This window comes from Diorhabda sublineata, chromosome 6 (genome assembly GCF_026230105.1).
Source record: "Diorhabda sublineata isolate icDioSubl1.1 chromosome 6, icDioSubl1.1, whole genome shotgun sequence".
In the NCBI taxonomy this organism is placed as follows: Eukaryota; Metazoa; Arthropoda; class Insecta; order Coleoptera; family Chrysomelidae; genus Diorhabda; species Diorhabda sublineata.
This window is the reverse complement of record NC_079479.1, coordinates 16,126,627-16,149,324: the sequence shown is the minus strand read 5'-3', so window position 1 is coordinate 16,149,324 and position 22,698 is coordinate 16,126,627. Positions and strand designations below refer to the sequence as shown.

At 32.2% G+C, this 22,698-nt stretch overlaps 1 protein-coding gene and 1 long non-coding RNA gene across 2 annotated transcripts in view; one reads left to right on the top strand and one right to left on the bottom strand.

Moving 5' to 3' along the window:
- Positions 1 to 22,698, top strand: part of LOC130445622 (UMP-CMP kinase 2, mitochondrial-like) — a 44,142-nt gene that overhangs the window by 7,606 nt on the left and 13,838 nt on the right. The window contains exon 2 of the mRNA XM_056781357.1: positions 22,216 to 22,289. Within this exon, the coding sequence (XP_056637335.1) occupies positions 22,216 to 22,289 (74 nt within the window). The remainder of the gene's footprint in view (positions 1 to 22,215; positions 22,290 to 22,698) is intronic.
- Positions 967 to 10,038, bottom strand: LOC130445623 (uncharacterized). Its single transcript, XR_008910071.1, has 3 exons — positions 7,543 to 10,038; positions 6,371 to 6,427; positions 967 to 1,295 (listed from the first exon to the last, which is right to left on the bottom strand). It is a non-coding gene; the product is annotated as an uncharacterized LOC130445623 (long non-coding RNA).

Below are 22,698 nucleotides of genomic sequence, written 5' to 3'. Positions count from 1 at the left end.
TGATTTTGTATACGCAATATATTTGTACTTAATTCAGGTTTTATAATATAATTTTCATTTTCTAATATTTCATTATCTATTTTTATTACATCATTTATATCCTTTTCTGTTATTGTCGTATCATTATTTATTCCAGTTATGTTTCTGTGTAATTCTCTAATTTTAATATAAATAATTCCCTAAGTTTAGGCTTTTTGGATTTGCTGTTGCCCTTTTTTCGCAATCTGAATTGTCTTTCAAGTTAAATTTATAGAATATACTTAGTGAATTATCTAAACCGTTAATAAAAAATCAATCAAATCATAATCAATAAATTATCTCTTCCTTACTTAGTTTGATAAGGATTTGAAGTCCTGAAGTTCCTCGTTGAACACGTAGATTCAGTGCTTCTGTACTGGAGTACTTAGTCGGAACTTTTTCGCAGTATGCGTGAAATTGGCGACCGCACTAATCCGAATGATTGCGCCAATTATATTTTCGATGGCAGAAAATATGTTTTTAAAAATTTTATTAGATTCAAAATTACAATAATTTTATAGAGTTGAATGAACAAAATTAATTTTACAAGCGAATTAACTATAATTCATTAAAAATTTATTTACAACATTCATATTTATAATAAAATAAATGCTGACAAAGTGTTTATGACATTAGATCCTATTGCGTTTTATTTAAAGAATCTTCTGGAATTTTCTCCATGTAACTCTATTACCACTTTTTTAAACCAAACTCGAAATGTGACAAACGAAACATTTTTTTACGCGCCGTGCTACTGCAAAATGTCTGTACTAAATTATCTGACGTTATATTATGCAGGTAGGCAAACACCTCTTAGTCCCAGAGCTGGCTACATAAAACTGTACCGATAAAGTACACGACGTTTGAGTTCGTAAACCCCCAGAAAATAGTTGTGACGTTACCAAATGGCTGTTCTGTCTGTTCGGACAACAACAACAGAAACGTATATGTACTTAAATAAGATTTATTAATAAAGTATCAACGTTTAAACGCAAATCATTAAATGCTTTATTGTAATAATGGTCAAATTACACAGAAAAAGTGAATGAGTAGTTTTTCTCGCTTTGTCTCTTTCAACTTCAACTACATTTAATTTATTCAATCGAGAAAATATATTATATGAGTTCACTCATTATCATCTTCATCGATCTCGCTCTCCACATCATCTTCGCTATCATCCGTATCACTTTCTGCATCGAATACATTATTTATATCTTCATCAATCAAATCGTTATGTTGTGGTACTGTGTTATCATTTTCACTTTCCGTGATTTGGTCTAGAAAAGAAAGGTGCATTAAGAAGCGAACAAACTTGACAGCTGATAAATTAAATTAAGAAAAATATTGCGTACCACAATTCTCTGCGATTTCGTTTACAATAACGTCTTTAATTTGGGCAGGCCATTGTTCACCTTGAAACCAACTCGTAGCTGGAAGCGTCTTTTTACCAACCACATTCAGCAGGTTTCAGTTCCGTTGGAATTTTCTGATCAGCATTTCCCCACACGGTAGCAACATAATGAGCTCTTAAAAAGTGTTGGTAGAGTTCTTTTTGGCAAGGTCAGGCCTTGAAGGCTTGAAAGGCAAGAAGGCAAGAAAACAGCCATGTCAAATCAGTTGTAGTACTCGAATCCACTGGTCCAACGATGTGCTTTAAGAGCTTACTTTTTGGTGTCCAGTAAAATGTTCCGTCCAAGTGACAAAAGCAATTAGGCAGTGGAGTTAACGGATACGAAAAAATTTTAAGTACGTCAGCCTCATGTTTGAAAGAAATCACCAATATCCTACCAAATAAATCTCTTTGCATTTGTATAGATTTTTCTTTATTATTCACCTTAATGGTTTGTTTTTTATTTCCCGACGCAAAATTCAAAATTATATTCAATTTGATTGACTTTTCAAATCGATCCGGCAACTCAGAACATTCCTTGATGAAATTATTTTTTAATTGATTGCCAAAACTATTTACGTTTAAAAGAAAATTTGCAATCTCGGGCGAGGCTAGTTTACCTGTACTAATATTATACAATAAAGACTTATCGATGGTGGGATCAAACGGATTTAAGTTCTTTTTTATTGTTTCAACTAAACTCTGCACCCTAACGTTGCTTTTAATTATGTTGTTTGGTTCCAAATCTACCGTTGTATCTTGATTTTTTTTAATCCGGCTTCCGTATGTATGTGCGTAGTGCATGTAGAGCGGAAGCAATTCAATTTCGACCATTTCTGTCGAGTGCTTATTGAATTTGTGAAGCAATATATTCCGGTCAATCGTCTACCTACATCAGCATTGTACGTTTGTTCCAAAGTTAAATCAATAGGCATTGGCGAAAATGACTTATTCGTTCTTTTAATACCAAAAAAGCCTTTTTGCTGCTGAGAATTGATGTAAGGATCCATTTGAGAAACATTTAGCAACTGGTCAAGATAGCAAAGGATCCATCCACAATACTTAACAAGATTGAAAACGAAAAATAAATCAGAGTTAAGCATAAATTTGTATAAATTCAACGTACATCAAATAATATTGTGGAGTTATGCCGTATTGCTCGTTTAGAGTGTCTTCTGCGTACTTTTCATACTTCTGTATCAAGTAATTTAGTTCAGCATGATCAACATTTTCGAAAAAGCTTTCGTCTATTTTTTTGGATTTGCAGGTGATGAATAATGTCATAAGATTTTCTGTTATATCTGGTTTGTAAGTATTAATGAAACTTCCAAAATGTAAAATTTTAATCGCTAAAATTGCTATTGGATGTAGCTTTCTACAACGATTGAAATGTTTCCCAGTCAAAAAACCGTTCACTGATCCAGAAGCTAACAAGTTACATTCCATCATCATATAAAATAAGCCACAATCATCGATAAATTTTCCAACAGCCTTGAAATAAGCAGATTGAATATGAAAGGCACCTAGATGGATAAATAAATTTTGGTACTTGGGAATTATTTGCGTTGCAAGCAAAGTGGCCTTGAATTTTTCATGAGCTTGAATTTGATAAGCCAATTTGGCTATTGCTAAATCATACAAAACTTGGATTTCCGGCTGTTTACACTCTTTGGCAATTCGTTGACTTATTTCAAGCGTTGCTGCGACGACTTTTCGACTAGTTGCAACTCGTTAATTGGCGTTAAATAAGAAACTCGTTACTTCATACTATTATCAATAACAACGAAAATATTAAAGCCGACCCACATTGGCGTTCTTGGTAATTTAGATATCATCCAGCATTTATCTAACATACGTGCAGTTTTGTAAGATGAATCATTGATTTTTCTCAACGGATGATTCAGTGGTAATAAATTCGCTTTAATTTTTGCCTTTCGTAAATAATCCGCGATTGGAGTATCTGTGCCCTCAAACCGACGCCTTTTCAAAGTAGGTGACGTGACTTTTTCAAGCACAACCTCGTCAGCCTCGCTAATATGCCAATTAGATAAATTATGGGTATCTGTGTTGAAATCGGGAAAATGTTCACGCATTAATTCATAAATATCGTCACTCAACAATTCTCTAAATTCGTAATTATCGTCATTGAAAATAGTTTGGTATATTATTCCCATTGTATCGTGCAAAGTATCTTTTCTACTACTAGTTTCCGTAAATCTATAGAAATTATCAAGCGCCACTCCAGTGATACATTCTCGCGCAAGCTCAATATCATCCTGACAAAGAACCGATTTGTTGGTCGAGGTGTACGTGGCTTCCGTTTCTAACTGCTCTACTATGTGGTAACCACTACAATGCCCAAATTTATTCAATAAATCCACGACTTGTCGACTGCTCGTCATACTTTTCAATGACACTCCCAAACATAAATGTTTCGACGGCTTTATTCCTCCGTTACTTGCGTTGTGAATTAAGTCATAGCACACTGACTTGACTTTCCTTTGAGAATTTTCGCTTTTAATAGTTCGGGGATCACTACCACATATAATTCCTTGTACAAGCTGACAACTTTGTTCGAAAATACGTTCAGATTTGACTAACTATTCCATTTGTTTATACGGGAGTTCTAGCCTATTTGCACTTGCTACTACTTTCAATTTTTCCTTTACAGTTGTTAATATTTGTATTTCAGCTGCGAAATGTGCAACTAATTTACTCTGCAATCTGTTAGCTGTCAAAATATTGTCAAACGATCCAAAAGCAGCTTTATACTCTTGTTCAAGCATTGTCCGACCACAAGCCAGTAAATATTTATATAAATTTTCTATTTTTAATAACAGTTTCTGAAACTATTAAAAAAATTTCCCCGAAAACTCGACTATAAATTTCATGAGAAATGCCATAAACCGTGCTCAGCCTTTTTCCACGCATGAGTATGACTTTTATAATATTTTGTTCTACACGATATGTGATAGTGAACAGGATCATCATTATTTAGACCATTAATATAATCAACCATGATCTCATCTTGTTTTTTTTTGGGCATTTACTGTGATTGTTTCTTTGAACTTAGCGGTATTAGAAACACTAATCTTAACTGTTTTACCACCCTTTTGTTTACGCGATGTACCACAAAATATACAAGTAAATTCTTCAACTTGTTCACCATTGCCAATAAGAACATTACCTTCCGGCTCATTATAGATCTCATCTATATATATAAAAGAAAGTCGTGTTAGTTACTCCATTTATAACTCAAGAACGGCTGAATCGATTTAGCTGAAAATTGGGAGGGAGGTAGTTTAGAGCCAGGAGAAGGACACAGGATACTTTTTATCCCGTTCGACAGCATTTCCGTGTGACTTGGCATGAAATTTATCCCGTTCGACAACATTCCCGTGTGACTTGACATGAAACGTCAGTCACTATAAAACGTGGTATAACAAAAAATAATCAGACTTGGAATAACAAAACGCAAATGACAGCTATGTAATTGACGTATAATGACAGATATGTAATGACGTATGAATGACAATTTGATATTTGCAAGAAATCAATAATAAAACTATTTCTATTAAATAAATAATTAACAATTATAATGTAATGATAGTGCCATTGCCCATTCGTAAAAAGTGAAGAGATGTTTTGGAGGAGCAATGATTTTACTGTCTAGCGATTTCCGCCAAATACTGCCAGTAATTCCAAGATCCACTGCTGCCGACGAAATAAACGCTTGCCTCAAATCGTCAAATCTATGGCGCTATGTGAAGAAACTGCAACTGACAACAAACATGAGAGTTACATTGCTTAATGATACATCTGCTGAAGATTTCTCGGAGCAATTGCTGACTATCGGTAATGGTCAAGTACCTGTCGATGAATCGAGCGGATTAATATCATTTCCAAATAATTTCTGTAATTTTGTCTCATCAAAAGACGAATTTATCAACAATGTATTTCCAGAAATTATTTCTAACTACAAAAATAATGAATGGTTGAGTGAGCGAGCAATTTTAGCGGCTAAGAATAAAGATGTAGATGACCTAAACTACATAATTCAAAATAAGATCATTGGAACAATGCATTCATTCAAATCTATTGACTGCGTCACAAATGAAGATGAAGCCACCAACTATCCAATTGAATTTTTAAACTCTTTGGAGGTGCCTGGCTTACCACCGCACAATTTACGCCTAAAGGTTGGCTCCGTAATAATCATGCTTCGAAACATGAACCAACCAAAAATGTGCAGCGGTACGCGTTTGGTGGTTAGAAAATTGATGAACAATGTAATTTACGCTACGGTAATGATAGGAAAATTCAAAGGTGAGGAAGTTCTCATTCCGAGGATACCGATGATCTCAACCGATAAGCCGTTTGAATTTAAAAGACTTCAATTTCCGATACGTCTTACATTTGCCATGACCATCAACAAATCACAAAGCCAATCCTTAAAAGTTTGTGGTTTAAATCTAGAACATTCATGTTTTTCCCATGGTCAATTATACGTGGCATGTTCACGGGTCGGAAGACCATCTTTGAGTGTTCGGCTTCGTATAAGCTACGTGAGTCTACTTGTTGGGCCCTTGTTTGAAAATCAATTATGCAACTGCATTTTATAAAAACGATTTAAATACTTCAAACAAGGGCCCAACAAGTAGACACACATAGCTTATTCAAAGCCGAACAGTTGCAGTCAAAGAGTACAATACACGACTGCATGCAATTGATTTTATAAAAATCACGAAGTTTTAATTTTGAAAAGCATACTCGCGGGGAGTTTACCGGATAAATTTGAGGAGCAATTTTAACATCACTTGAAGCTACGCGCGGACAATAAAATACATGCATTGTCGATTTCTTTCAATCAATTGAAATTCTTTTTAAATGAAAACAGCAAATAATATCTCAATTTTTTATGAACCTTTAAATATGCAAATAAGCTATAATGTACAAACTAACCTTTTTTCTGATTCATCGTCGTCTACTTCAACATCATGTTCAAGTGCGTGTTGATCCCTGAAAAGTAAAATTAGTATTCAGACGCCCCATTAAAAATTCAATAAAAAATGGTATTAAAGAAATTAATTTCATAAAAATTATACATCTAAATGGCAACTTGTTTGAGTATAATACTTTACAGAAAAAAATAAAATAACAATTAATATGCAAATATAACAAACCGTTCTAATAACGCAGGATTGGCTAGTATTTCAGCATTAGCCTCTTTTGGTATTTCAACGTCTTTTTGTATTTCAGCACTGCGATCAACGACTCTATCAAATAAAAAGATAAGGATTCCAATTTTCATGTTATTTCACCAACCATAAAATTATTAAATGCTGTAGTATTGTACGCTGACAAGCGAAGTACTGTTTAATAGATTATAGATTTTAACTGATTAAAAAAAAAAACAAATGGCTATTTTTCAAGAATGATCATTTGACGAATAGTTAATTTACTCAATCATCTTCATACATTAATTGAACGGTCAATTTTAAGTGCAGGTAAGAAAATTCGCCAGAAAGGTTCAAGGCAAGGATCGGGCTCCTGCAGCGTTATGTTCTCATTTCATTCATGTCACGGTGAACAGACCATTCTAGAAAATTTGAATATGTACACTCGGCGGACTCTATTCTCTATAGTGACTATAGAGAATTATGGTTTTCATGACAGCTTTTGAACTATTGTAGTCCGAGATACCGAGTCCGCCGAGTGTATCTGCACCATAAATCTCCCCCTATTCAAAATCCAAGCTTCAGATATAAGAGCTAGCCAGCCCTCGTCCTCGCCCTCCCCTTTTTTCTACGGCGCACTTTCACTTTTCGCTGGCTTAGCTATCCGATGCATAGAAAGAAAATGCCAACAGATAGGGAAAATGCACCCGCTTCATTTATATTCGTTGTTAACCATTAGACAATACTATTGAACTTCCTACGACGACCCGCACTTTTCATAATTTTTTAAGAAATACATGATAAAAATAAAAACGACTTTCTATTAAATATTAGTGGAATTAATTTTATACAAATAAACCGGAGCAATTGAAGATTAGTACTCATAAAGAACACGAGATAAATCTTTTTTGCAATAAAATTTTTTTTGAAATGCGAAGAAAAAAATCTGTAATTTACCTGTTAGTTGTTGAGGCAGTAGAATTACTGGGTACTGCTTTATGTTGACTATCATCCACCAAGGGAGAGTTTGAGCGAGAAGTCGAGCGGGAACTGGCTTGGCTTCTTCGGCGAAACGGCTTCAACTTTTCACTGTTTTCTATCTGAGATTTTTTCAAAGTGGTAACGTTTTTTTTACAAACACTGTGGTAACCGTACACGTCTGCGTGGGTCGAAGTTAAACGTACATTCCCATACCGTATTTGCAGCACGTTTCGAAAAGGATGCGCATGTGCAGACAGAGAACAATAGGCAGACGGCTAGACATATATTTTTTTTCCAAAATCAAGAACGTGATATTCTTTTTCATTGAAATAACAAAGTTGTCTTATAAAAGTGAAGGAATAATGTGATTGAGAAAATTGCATTTTATAACGATAGGTTATTATAAAGCAGTATTTAAATCGATACTTATTAGCTTCATACGAGCAAATTGAATAGGCGCACTACGTCCGCGTTTCCGAGAGGCCAGCGACGGCGGCGGCGCGATGCGCCAAAAACGGAGAAACTTGCTTCAAATCGAACGCTCTGTTATAAATGATAATGTTTCAGTGAGTTTTCGGCGTATCAAAGTGATTTTTTCAATTTGGTGCCGGTGTCGGCAATGAATGTTTTAAAAAAGTAAAGCTCATATGAAAAAATTTATTTAAATAATTAATATTATTGTTATCACTAGAATTATTTTGTCCATCCTTTTAATGATTTGTTCATTTGTATTTACCATGTTTGATAATTCAGCAGCTTTGAAAACTAAATCAATTATTAAGTATGATGTTTGAGATTCTTTGGATACAATTCATCTGCATATATAGTTTCTTTCTTTTTTATTGTGGCGAGTCTTTTAATAAAATTATCTAATTATTGTTGGATATCCAATTGGTTCTGAATGGAAAGAAGTGCTTGGCTTAATTTCTTTGATTTGCTGGTACTTGTGTGATAGTAGATAATTATTGGAACTAATCTTCAACCGTGATAATCCATTATAAAGTTTTTTGTGAGATAATATTAACAAATTCAATTCACGTGGGAATTTCACAACTCTATTTTGATCATGATCATATTCTTCAGTAAAATAACCAAATCTGCACAAAGTCCAAACCTTCTTTAATTAGAGTTGCATTTAAAATAGGAAAATACTCTTCGTTGTTGTCGCTATGTTCTCATTTATGATGTAGGCCTAAAGACTCAAGCTTCTATCAACTAATGACTCCTCTAGTTGTTCTGGAAAGAGAAGTATTTCTAGGTTTCCCAACTGATAATTTTTTGTGGGTTCTTTGAATTTTGTTACGCGGGGGATACAAGATACAACCCTTGTAACTACTAGTTATGTGGGAGAACTATATTTTGCATTCAAACTATACTATATACTATATTACTCACGAAAAACATATAAAAAGGTCTAAGAAAGTTGAAACAATGAAATTGTTTCCTATAATTTAGATGTTAATTTCATTATTTTTCTCACAAAACAAAATAACAAATTAATTAGATATTTCTCATTATTACCACACTTAATATACCGTTTCGTTAACACAATAAACAGCCAGAACAATGAAATTTCGCAATATAATTGCGTTGATAGTGTCAATGAAATTGTTCACTAGCTTTAAACTTAGCTTCCGCTGTTTATCGTTAAATATGCTCAACAAAAAATACTTCTTTCTTACTGGTAATACACAGTCTCAACCAGAACAAACACAAAACAAAGTTTTTTGCAATACTAATAACAGACAACGTTGCTATAGTGTTTATTCTTACTTGAAGGACTATAAAAAGTATGAAAGTATCAATATAAACTTCCACAAGAAAAGTAGAGAATTTCAGTACCTAGTTTATATATTCTCATTCCCCCAGTAAAAAATCAGGCAACGGAAACGTTTAGATAAAAAAATCATTTTATTTGGTTAATTTAGTTTGCGATTTTGATATTAAACTTATTGTATTGTATTGATGATTATTAATTATTCAAATACATTGGGAGAGTTACATCTAGAAAAATCCAGACATCCTTAGAATTGAAACGTAGAAAAATCATATTTTCTAATTACTGCTTCAGCAATTATTTTAATATAAATAGAAATGGTTTCGAAATACCATTTCAATGAAATCAATTAGTTCAGTTAATGAATTAGATTAATTCATTTAATATATTTAATATTGTAAAGTCGAGTCCAGACTATGTAACAAAACATGTTGTATTAACAAAGTTATACAACAAATGGTTGGGTTGCCTAATAGTATGCGATCTATGATTTTAATACTATCGAAGAATCTCTGTAGACACGCGTAAGATAGCAGGAGTGAAGAATGCGTCGTGAACAAACACGCATGTGAAGAGACATTATTATGTTTTTCTTGCATCTATACATAACCGTATTGCATATCTTATTGTTTATTACATATAATTCATGTCAACTTAAATAAGGTATTTTGTTTTCTAAAACTATGAATCACATCAATCACACACACGTATTTACAAAATGTGTTATACAAGTTATGGGAACGCTTCTAGTAACCCGACACCGCTAGACTGTCGAATTGCAATCCCCATGATAACATATTTTAATGTCAAATTCTTTAGCTTTCGAGTTGCAAGGTTTCACTTTTAGTTTGTAGAAATAAAAATCATTTTTAAAAAGTAGTTTTAATAAACTACAAATTTGATTGGCGCAGTCAGTAGGACTGCAAATCGGTCCATATCTACGGTTTGCTTGCAATCTCGAACCTTGTGTTATTCTGTGGTTTGCAAGAAACTTCAAGAATCCAGTCCAGGGAGGAGGGACCACATCGTCCAGATCCTTTTGGAGAAGAAAGAACATATTCTTCATAGTACTGTAAGTCGAAAAACATTCCATTTTTCCTTTTCCAGAATAAATTTTCGCTTTTTATTTACGTTTATATACTTTTATGAGAATAAAACATTTATAGTAACATAATTTAAATTAGTTGATGAATGACTCAATTGTAGAAGAGTTAGCAGATTTATTTAATTCTAGTATAACATTAGAAGAAAAAAATAATATACCAGAAATTAAAACAATGGCTAATGCAATCTATCAATTATTAAAATTATATATTGATACTATTCCACAATACGAGGGTAATCCTCATACTTTGAATATTTTTCTGGATAACTGTGACACAGTTAAATAGTTTTCCATTACCCGCATTATTGAGTAAATTAGTAGGTAGGGCTTTAATGCTTATAGCTTTAAGAACGGAATTACGAACATGGGCTGAAATAAAACAAGCTCTTCAATTCAATATAGATTGCTTAGTTTTGAGACCAATGAAACACCATACAATTTCGGTATGTGATGTCAGGAAGCACGTAGCTTAGTAATTTCGAAATTAAATTCCTCAAATGATCCTCTTGCAGAAAAAGCAATTAAAATTTAAAATTATAACGATTTAGTACTTGAAACTTTTGGAGGTTTAACTGGTCAATTGCAAAATAATATACGTTTGCGAAACCCAGACAGTTCAGAAGTAGCTATGTCTAGTTATAGAAGAAGAGAATTTTATGTATAGTCAGAATAGAAAAAATACTCTAAATAATCAACCTTACAAGCCAACACCGAGAATTATTCTATCCAAACAAAACAATTATGATCCCAATTTCTTCAATAATAGCATTACTAATTACCCAAATTTCCATTCGCCACCTTCTGAACCCACTATTTCATTTAATAGAAATTCATATCCAGGTGTAGCTAATAATCAATTCTCGCAACCCCCACAGAATTTTAGTAATTTCAATCGTCCTTTCATACAAAATTCACAACTCCAGTCGAGGAACTATAATAACTTTCAAACTCAAAGACAACCATTTTCCAATCAACCCAGGCAAAGCCAGATATCGAGAGCACCCTCAAATCAAAGCAGAAATCAATCAAAGCCCAACAAACTATACAAACCTACTCCAATGGATACATCATCAGGTAATACAATGTTAGCACCTTAGAGAAAAGTTACGTCCACAGAATCGTTGGCACATGATATAAATCATCAAAATTATGAATTCAATAACCAACATGGTGAATGCTCGTACCAAACCCATCATGTCCAAAATAATTTTGATACACACACTAATCAAACATATCCAGAATATGACAATTCTGATCAATACCAATTTGATGATCCGTCTCAAATTTCTTAAGACCCAAATGAACATTTTCAACAAGAAGAACAATCCCACTCAAGAACTTTAAATATGTCTAGAGCCAATTTATCACATACATTCCCGAACTGAAAACAAATTTTTTAATTGATACAGGTAGTAATTGCAGTTTAATTAAACTTCATTTAGCTTATAAATTTTATCCAAATCAAATTTTTAAAGAAGATTTTCAAATACAAAGTGCACATATCATTATCAGTTTGAATTGGTGAAGTAGCGGACGTCATGGTAGATCACCTAGGTCTATTGTATGATTGGGTGTCACTTTCTACTTGTAATTGTTGGAATTGGAGTAGTTGCAGGTGTATCGAACGCTGGAGTAGTAGATGGCTGAGGTATATTCGAAGGTATGTCTACTATCTACGCTCGGTAGAGAGCATTATTTATTTCATATTTCGCGAAGTCATCTCGTTTTTTCACGATACTGGATAGTTGTTTCATTTCCACGTAAGCTTCTTCAGATTTCGCATCTAAAATTCTTCTCTTGTTACCTTTTGTGGTAGCAATGGTTTTTTCCACAGTTTTTTCTTGACATTTTTCTGAAGCACTTTGCACTTCTGGATGTGATTTTGGTTGCAGTTCTTCCAAAAGATGAAAAAAACTGTGAAGCATTTTTTTAGGTGCCTAAATATCAAGAAGAATGGCTAAAGATTGCAGACAATTTCAACCAGATGTTGAATTACCCTCATTGTTGTGGTAGTATGGATGGAAAACACATATGTTAACAATGAACACTGGAAGCGACTATTTCAACTACAAGGGATTTTTCAGCATAGTGCTTTTAGCTATAGTTGACGCTAACTATAGTTTCACTTAAGTAAATGTGGGTTGCCAAGGACGTTTGTCTGATGGTGAAGTATATGCTAACACAACATTTAAATAGCTACTCGAAAGATCTTCCTTGAATCTCCCTCCAATGATAGTATTACCGGGAAGAACATCACCATCACCGTTCCTATTTCTAGGTGTTGAGGCATTTGCTTTGCAACCGCATATTATGACACCCTTCATAGGCACTCAACAGGAAGGTTCACAGGGGCAAATTTACAATTACAGACATAGTAGAGCTAGGCGTTGTAGTCGAAAATCCATTTTGAATTTTATCTGTCGTAATCAGGTTGTTACGGAAACCAATACTTCCTGTGCCCGAAAGAGCAGAAAAGATAGTTTTAGGATGCTGTTATATCCACAATTTTCTTAGGAAAGGTCAGTCATCTTCATCCTACTGTCCAACAGGTACTTTATATTCAGAAGACCCGTTTATCGGGCAACTAAGACCAGGTACATGGAGAGTCGAAGGTCAGCCAAATGGGACTGCTAAGACTCATTAGAATTCCTAGAAAACCCAGTGTGCTAGGCAAGGAAATACGAAAACAATTTTACCAGCGAGGAGGGAAAAGTGTCGTGGCAGAATAATTACTGACTTCAAATTGATAATTAATTTGAAATGTGGAGTACTTACCTCTGCAGTTTTGTTGTCACTTTGTTCGGGAAATTTTTGTAGGTAGGATGCCATAAAACACGTTGCTTGCGAAATAACTCGATTAAATGAGTGGTGAGTTCTTTCGACCATTCCATCGCGTGAAAAAAGTATGGTAAAACTAAATTCAATCGCCGATTCTCCAATGCGCTGGCTGGCTGGCGCAGCAGTAAATGTTTAATAACACAAGTGTGGACAAGTAGCGGCGTGTTATATAACAAAGTTATATAACTTTCTTTGATCTTTACCGACACCCAACGGATAACATAAAATTTGTTATATAGCAAGAAAAATGTTGTATAACATTGTGTTGTATGACTTTTTCACTTGAATTTCTCTAACATATTAAATAACTAATAAATAAATGTAATAAATAGATTTAAGGAAAAAGCAGAGAATCCTTAATTAGGAATGGTTTTCTGACAATTCCAGGAAGATGATACAGTATATACAAGTGAGAAAACATAAAAAACTTTATATCAGAGTGTAAGTAAGTAAAAAGTATACAGATTCAAATAGAAATACGTACTCAAATATATCTGGGTTAATGATTCTGAAAATTGTGTCTTGAATACTCTTTGCTTAGGGGAGAAACGAGTAGTCATTCTTTATGCTGGTATTAAATTTGATTTTGTACCAAATGCTTTGGACACTTTTCCCAATCCTATGCAAATTACCACGAAGATACGACCACGATATACTTTGAAAAATAGTTCACTTTTCATTTCATTAGGAATAACGCATCTTATCATTCTATAATATTAAAAAAAACTTTAATACGACTTTTAGAAGATGTGTTTAATTTATTTTCTCTAATTATGGAAAGTCACGGTAACACTGTGATCAATTTGTATAAATTTAACGATCGCGCAAGGCAGTCAATGTACAAAACTATAAGAGTTGATACGCATGTTAGAATACTGTGAAATGTGATAAATTGAATATGATAAATTGAAAATCATATTCCAATAATCAATAAATAACAATTCAACAAATTTACAAACATTTTCTGGTCCTTCGAGAGTTGGTCTGTGAATAAGTCTATATAGTATCACATCAATTTTCAATCAAATCGAATGAAAAACTATAAATTATATACAAAGTATCCACAAGTTTAAGTGTGTTTACTCCAATCTCCCAGTCAAGTTGCAAGACGGTAACAGCAACGCTTCGAAGAATATCAATTTGGTCGGATGTGCAACCAGTAGCCAGGATAGAACAATACAAGATCACTCCGATCCTATTTTCATCTCTATTCACCATTTCCATTGCCATTAAGATCATTATTACTAGAGCGTAGTTTTTTGAATTCTTTTCGATTTGTAAAAAGAACTATCAGACATTCAAGTATTATTTGCACACACACACCAAATTAAGTAGAATTAATAATAATTAATATTATAATGACTAATGTAGATATTAAACAACTTACTAAAAATGAAGAATCTACCTATTAAAAAACGTTTAACGACTTTTGAAATGTATATCAATTCACTCAAGGACGGTACCATCCCACATGATTTAATAGATATTCAATTACGATTTGATAATAATATTAATCCAATTCATGAATTTGAAAATATACAAGGGTTTATAGAAAGAAATTGAACTTGAGCGACAGTTTGATGAGGCTTTTGAAAAAAAAATACTATAGTACATAATTTATCATTTCTAAAGATTACATTTCAAAAAGAACAGTTCCTGCAACAATAGTAAATTCTTCATCAGTCATAGATTCATTATCAAATTTTTCACTTCCTGAAATTAAACTACCTGTCTTTAACTGTTATTATGACGAATGATTAGAATTTAAAAACAATTTTTGATTCAAATACCTATATAAATGATACTTTTTAAATGCTGCTCTAGAAGGGTATGCAAAACGAGTCATCTCTGGATGTGATGTGATATCAAGACTATCAGAGAGCTTAGCAAATATTGTTAGAAACCAATTTTTAATCGATACCTTATATTAAAGCACTCTTCAATATTCATGATAATAGGAGACTCGCCAATTCTCGTAATGTTTCTAAAGAAACATGGTCCGTTGTGAATGATCTAAGAAATAAGGCTTTTTCATCGAGCATGATCTCTACTTCATCTAATTTTCTTAATATTCACTTTGTGAATGTAGCTAAATATTTATCAAATTCTATAACCCCTTCTCATGATCCGCTTTCATATTTTCATGATGCTAATGCTTAATTACACAACTTCTTCTTTATGCCCGTAGTTTCAGCAAAGCTTTACAGTACAATTAATGACATCAAAAAGAAATTCTCATCTGGACCGAATGGACTTACATCAAAAATGTTTTCCCCATTGCACATCAAATCACCTTACAACTTTAATGAACATTTCATTATAAAATGTCAAAAGATTGGTCAAAAAGAAGCTTTTATCATTTCATATATATTCTCCCTCCTAAATAATGTCTATTCTAGCATTTAACAGCCATCACTCCACTACAACAACTTTTTTGTGATTTTTCTGAAGCTTTCGATTGTGTCATCATATTTTAATTAACAAATTGCAATACTACTGTTTCAGGTGGACACCTCTCGTATGGTTCAAGTCAGACTTTACCAACAGAAGTCAGCTTGTAAGGATTGATACGACGATGTCTTTTTGCAAGCCAATAGAATTTGGAGTGCCCCAAGGCTCAGTACTAGGCCCTATTTTGTTTCTTCTGTTTATGAACGACACCGCCAATCTAGGCATCAGTAGTAAAATATGTCTATTTGCAGACGACACTAGTTTCCCTTGGAGCAACCCTTATCTCACGGCCCTTCGGACCATATCCAGTGACCTAATCACAATAACAAATTATAGAGCGATTCTAATTTTCTCTGTTACTCAAATTAAAGTTGTATAAGTATAAAAAAACACTGCTACCCTTTTTATTAAATAACACCTCTATTGACGTCTTTGAATCTCTAAAATTCTTAGAGCTTTTTGTGAATCATTCCTTTACATGGGCCTTATTTAAAATTATGTTCCACCTGTTTTGTGCTAAGACCAGTTTCCAAAGAACTGAACTTATCTACCTCTTCAACAGTTTATTATGCCCTTATTGAGTCGCATCTCCGATATATATATATATATATATATATATATATATATATATATATATATATATATATATATATATATATATATATATATATATATATATATATATATATATATATATATATATATATATATATATATATATATATATATATATATATAAGAGAGCTGTTAGGTAGTTGTTCGGACTAAACAGTAGGGCTCTGACTATTCCTTTTTAATCTTTGAATCCGTTTGCCTAATTTGTAAGCACGCTTCTTCAATTTCAGAAAGGTCGTTGCACGGCTATCCACTTCGAACGAGGAGCGCAACCTTTACCTACCCAATCCACGTTAAGAATTAGTTAGTTAGTAAGTGTTGATATTTTAAATCGATAACATCCTTTCTCGCATTCCGCAATAATTTGAGGGCATATTAACAGGAAAGTACATTCTACTCTGTAAACGATTTCTATTCTTATAATATTTTATCACAGGCATGCTGCATACTAATTTAATTTTTGCTATAGACTTATATACTAAATATTACCCATTACTATACCTTTATTTTAACTCACTGTGATTTTCTTCTGTATATTAAAATTTTATTTTATTTGTATCTTTATTTAGTTATTTTTTGTCTACAAATTGAAACAATTTTTTGACAATAAAGCATTTCTCTCTCTCTCTCTATTAATCCTATAATGAAATTTACGCAACCAACAAATTTAGAAAATGAGATTTTAAAACATATTATATCACTTGAAGGAATGCAGCTTTCTTTCCAAAGGAGTCCTTTGGGATATGGCAATTATTTGAATTATTCATATCATCTTATCTTCATGTGAATTACCTACGCTATATAATTTTCTATTGGAATCTTTGGAACAGCCTCATTCTAAAACTAAAGTACACAAAATTCATAATCAATCAAAATAATCGCCAAAAATAGAGGGTTGCAGTTAAGTCCATTTATCAGTTAATAAATTAACATTTACTTTTGCAAAGGTGAACATTATATTTATACATGTAATGACTTTTCAAAATTAAACATAAATGGAAGATGGGACGAGGTAAAAGAACTACAGTTATGTTCAAACTGTCTGAGAATAGTACATTTAAAATAAACGTACAATGTAGGTTTATGTAAGGAATGCAGACGAAAACTACGAAGATCTCAATACAATGGAAAACATAAAACAAGTTTATCAATGCAATTCTGTTACAGTTACATGCAGTTCTGTTACAAACAAATTCAACGTATAATCAACAAAATAATTACAATTCATCTATTCTTCTCTCAACTTCAACTTTCAAAGTAAAAGATTGTTAAGGCAATTTTCAAGCACGTAGAGCGTTATTAGACTCTGGAGCTCAATCAAGTCTAATCAGTGAATCCTGTTGCAAGCGTTTAAACCTAACATTGATCCTTGCCAATTTGCTAAATCAATCAAATAATCTGCTCTTACAAAAAATATATGTCGTTCCAATAATATCATCAACCACACCAACAGAACAAATTGATAGTTCCTCAACCAATATTTCAGATAACCTTAATCTAACCGACCCCGAATTTAATTTGCCTAATAAAATCGACATAATCATTGGGGTCACTCTCTTTTGAAAACTTTTATTAGATAGTGAAATCACTCTAAGTAAAAACCGTCCAATTTTACAAAACACAAAATTAGGCTGGATCATTTCCGGATTAATATCAAGTTTAATAAAAATGTCTATTCACAATTTTTCTGAAAACATATCTGATGATTATCAATTACAAAAATTCTGGAAGCTTAATGAGTTCAATGAACCTATTTCAATGTCTGAAGATGACCTTCTTTGTGAAACTCTATTTAAAGAAAACACTTTACGTAATCCTAACGGTCAATTTATTGTTAAACCTCCATTTAAAAAACTACCTGCAATATTGGGTAATTCTGAAAAAACAGCTATTATAAGAATCAAGGCGTTAAATTTTGGCCAAATCAGGATGGTCTCTCAATTACTTACAGTTAGTAGGCCCTAAAATCCAGAATAACATCTTTGATAACTAGACTCTATAAATATGTCGTTTCAACTAATGTCAAAAATGTATAGGCAAATTTTAATCATAAACAACAACAATAGTAATTTGGAAAAGTAACTCAAATGAAGACTTTTCAACATACTAACTCAATACAGTGACGTATGGCACCACGTCAGCGTCTTACCTAGCAATCAGATGTATCGATCAATTATTTATCGAAAACCAAAACTGATTTCCTATTGCATCAAATACGATTTTATCAGACTCTTATGTTGATGTCTTACTAACAGGTTCCAATGAGATCAATAAATTGCAAACTAGATGTATCGATATTTCATCTATTTTATCATCAGCAAATTTCATTCTAAGAAAATGGGTATCTATCTTGAAGATATTCCTAAAAATATTTTGAATTTAGACGAATCTGAAAGTTTTAAAACCCTAGGTGTTCAATTGGACAGTAAACAAGATATTTTAAAATACAATATAAACCTTTCTTGCTCTCGAATCTCTATTACTAAGAGAGTAATTCTTTCCATTATATCCCAAATATATCATCCACTTGGTCTTCTTAGTCCATTAATTATATATATATATTTATATAGATATATATATATATATATATATATATATATATATATATATATATATATATATATATAGAGAGAGAGAGAGAGAGAGAGAGAGAGAGAGAAATGCTATATTGTTAAAAAATTATCACAATTTGTAGACAAAAGCTTGTAAAAACAAACATACAGATAACTAAATAAAGATAAATAAATAAAATAAAATTTTAATATACAGAAGGAAACCACAATGAGTAACAAAATTATAGGTAATGATTAAATTTCGTCAATTTCTCATTTCCTATAATAATTAATATATAAGTCCATGCTCCGAATTAAATATTATTATTTGTATTGAAGTCGTTTATAGAGTAGAAGGCACTTTCCTGTAAATATGTCCTCAAATTATTGCGGAATACGAGAAAAGATGATATTGATTTGATTTCAATTGGCGAAAGAATGTCAACGAAATTTTTTTCAGAAACTTTACTATTATTTGAATGCTCGATATATATCACAACTTTATAATATTCTAATGGGGAATTCAAATGGATTCCAAATATGCAAAATGTAACTTTGATATTACACAGCACTCTGGTACACCCTGTGACATTGTGAATAATTTGAAAATGTGAAGACTAATGACTATAATTTCCCAAATTTAAAAATTGATACCTCAAAAGACAAAGGAGATACTGAACTTCATCACATTAATCAATCACACTGAATAAAAGTAATACTATGTCAACACAGTCAGAGCACAATTGGATAAAATATGGTTCACCCTACCCAGGGTGTCCGTCTACTTATCATAACGTAGCAAGTTTTCGCTGACCCCTTTAAGAATCCTCTTTTGAAATGAAATTAAATAGGTGGTGTGAGAGTATTATAACAATGCCATTTGATGAATTTATATATTTAGTTAGTTTCGAGTACTATGATTAGTACGAGTGCTTTTGATGAAGTTAAAATGTGTAGCAGTACTTCTTTTAATATATTGGTGTTAGCCGCAAGGCGCAAGCTAAACAGAAGTATAATGCCGTATATAAGAAGGTTATGGATGTGTAGCCGACGTAAAAGACATTCGTGTTTTTTACTCGATTATTGAAGGTAAAGTACAAGCCTTTCCAATTATAGGCTTTCCTCTCGATGCTTAAATGTACCCTGAATGTTCATCAAAAAATCAGTATAAAAAATTATATTGAGTTGCAAGTAGTGTTACGATAACGTCAATTCAAAGGACATCGAGTAAAAAAAGCTAAGACAAATGAATTTGCTAAGAAGCCTCGCTGTTCTGAATAAAACTTCAAAACAATTCATTGGAGTTTTGCACAGATTGCATTCTATACAAATTGAAGATGTACAGATAACAACGGAGCTCTTATAATCAATATGGTAAAACAAAGACTTCTCTAACATTTCACTTCATAGAACATTTTATACGAGTTACATATGAAGTAACAGATGACAGCATATAACAAATGTGATGACTTCGCGGAAACAAAGAAGATAATAAAAACTGTATTTCTTTTCATAATTCATTCTTTGTTCTAACGTTGTGTAATAATAATATATTGTAATTGCAATGTTTTTTTTTAAATCCAAATTCGAAGTTTTAATATATAATTTACGTTATTATTCATAACTTGCATTCATTTCAAGTTTTTCTGATAGAAAATCAGTTTGAAATAACAGGTTGAAATTAACGTTTCAACCAATTCCGGTTAGTATCAAAATATGACTTGACATTGACAATTTGCATATTAATATTAATCAATTGACCACCCTCAACATGAATATAAAAATAAAATGGAAATACAAATTTCTTTCAATAATAAAAATTATTTTTTCCACAGCCATCAATTGAATTTGTAGTTGCATTAAAGTTTATAAAATAGAAATATACGACTACATTCTACTCAAATTGTTTATTTCTTTTTGATCATTGTTAGCGTTCTCGCTCCTATATATATAAACCATTATCAATTTTTTTTGTACTTGATTCTGTTTCAAGTTTCGAATTTTTATAATTGAATGTCTGTAGGAATTTCTTGGTTGTCTAGGGTTTTTCTTCTTAAAACGCTGAAAAGAAAAAAGAAAACACTTTTATTATAGAATTTAAGCAATGGAAACACTTTACTTATGTACAATGTAAATAAGAGAACTTATATGTTAAATGAGCGATAGATAGTCAGTCATCTTAGTTGCGTTACCTTTACCGTCTACGACATACTCCCGGCTGACTCGACTGTTTGTGTCGGCATTAGGCTGCTGAAGAGAACTCGCATTTCGTGTGAAGATGGAGTAGAGCAATAATTTCAATCCTACATGTATGTTTTTCGATATTTTATAGTTTCTTAATGCAATTTCGTTTTTCATCGCATAGATGACCTTTTAATACATATATTTTCTAAATACTGAGTTGTCTGTCCTATATAAACAGCGTCACAGATGTTACAAGGTACTTGATACATTTCTTATGTTTTTTAGTGTTTTAGATTATAATTCGGTGAAATATTCATGTTTTACGTGATCTATTGATTAATATTATTATACAAATTGTTAATGTAAGTCATATTTTGATAAAGACCGAAATAGATCGAAACGTAGATTTTCACGTGTTGTTTTGAATGGATTTTCTATCAAAAATTCTAAAATGAAGAGGATTTATCAAAAAAATAGAGACCTCTAAATCTTCTTGTGTCAAGTAATTTTTACAAAATTTGTAGAATCACTTTCACTGTGACCTCGTCATGCAATATTAAACTCTTCATATCTAAATTACCAGAATAGTAATTGCACCGTACATAAAGTCTTCAATAACTTAAATGCTATACAAACCAACGGTTCTGAATTTTTCATGGTTAATCAATTTCATCAATTATGATTCCTTAATATTTTCTAATATAAATTCGATTGATTTTTTTTTCACAATACCAACTTTATCATGTCATGTGACATAAAATTCCCAACAATTTCTGTGTACGAGCAAACATGCAAGGGAAATCAGTCTAAAAGGCAATTTTGAGTACTATAAGCTGCGTTGCAAGTTTCAGTGGAATTTACTAAATAATTCAGGAAAATGTTTAGGGGTCGATATACTTTTGATCAGGTACATAATATTATCTATGTGTCTGAAAAAATTGTGTTTATTTTGTGAGATTGCTTTTTCAACCTTACTTTTTCGTACTATGATTAAATATTAGATTCTGAATTTAGTAACTTAGCCAGTGACAAAATTAGAACAGTATTAAGAGAGAATAGCTATTTTGAAAAAATGATTAATAATATATTTGAAACGAGATGTCAGTTATTTTTTTTTTCACTTTCAGTCTCAATTGAAGTACCTTTTCCTTCGGTGTTCAACAACATAGCACCTATGTTGAGAATATTACAGTCACCTCAGGTGAGTTATTTTGAATTCTAGATTAAATTAATTAAAAAATTAAAACACGACTGGAAATGTCTTTTCGAGTTTGGTTGTGCTCACAAACGTTCTACTCATACTGCAGATATTTTTTTTTCAAATTCAAGTTCGGCAGCTATTATGTACCAGATGGTGTGAGACTCCAAAATCTTCAACTATTTGTATAATAGTCACACGTCGAGTTTAAGCCATGAGATCATGGACTTTTTCGACTTTTTCGACATTTTAAGTTGTGGTAATGATTAACAATCTCTGTGAATTTGCTTTGCGGTCAATTCTTTTAAAAGCAAATTCTAATGATTGGGGGCAATTCACCTCTATCCTAAGTTGCATCCCTGAGGAGTTATCCGGCCTCAAAGTAAGACCCAAAATTCCTGCACTTGTCAGG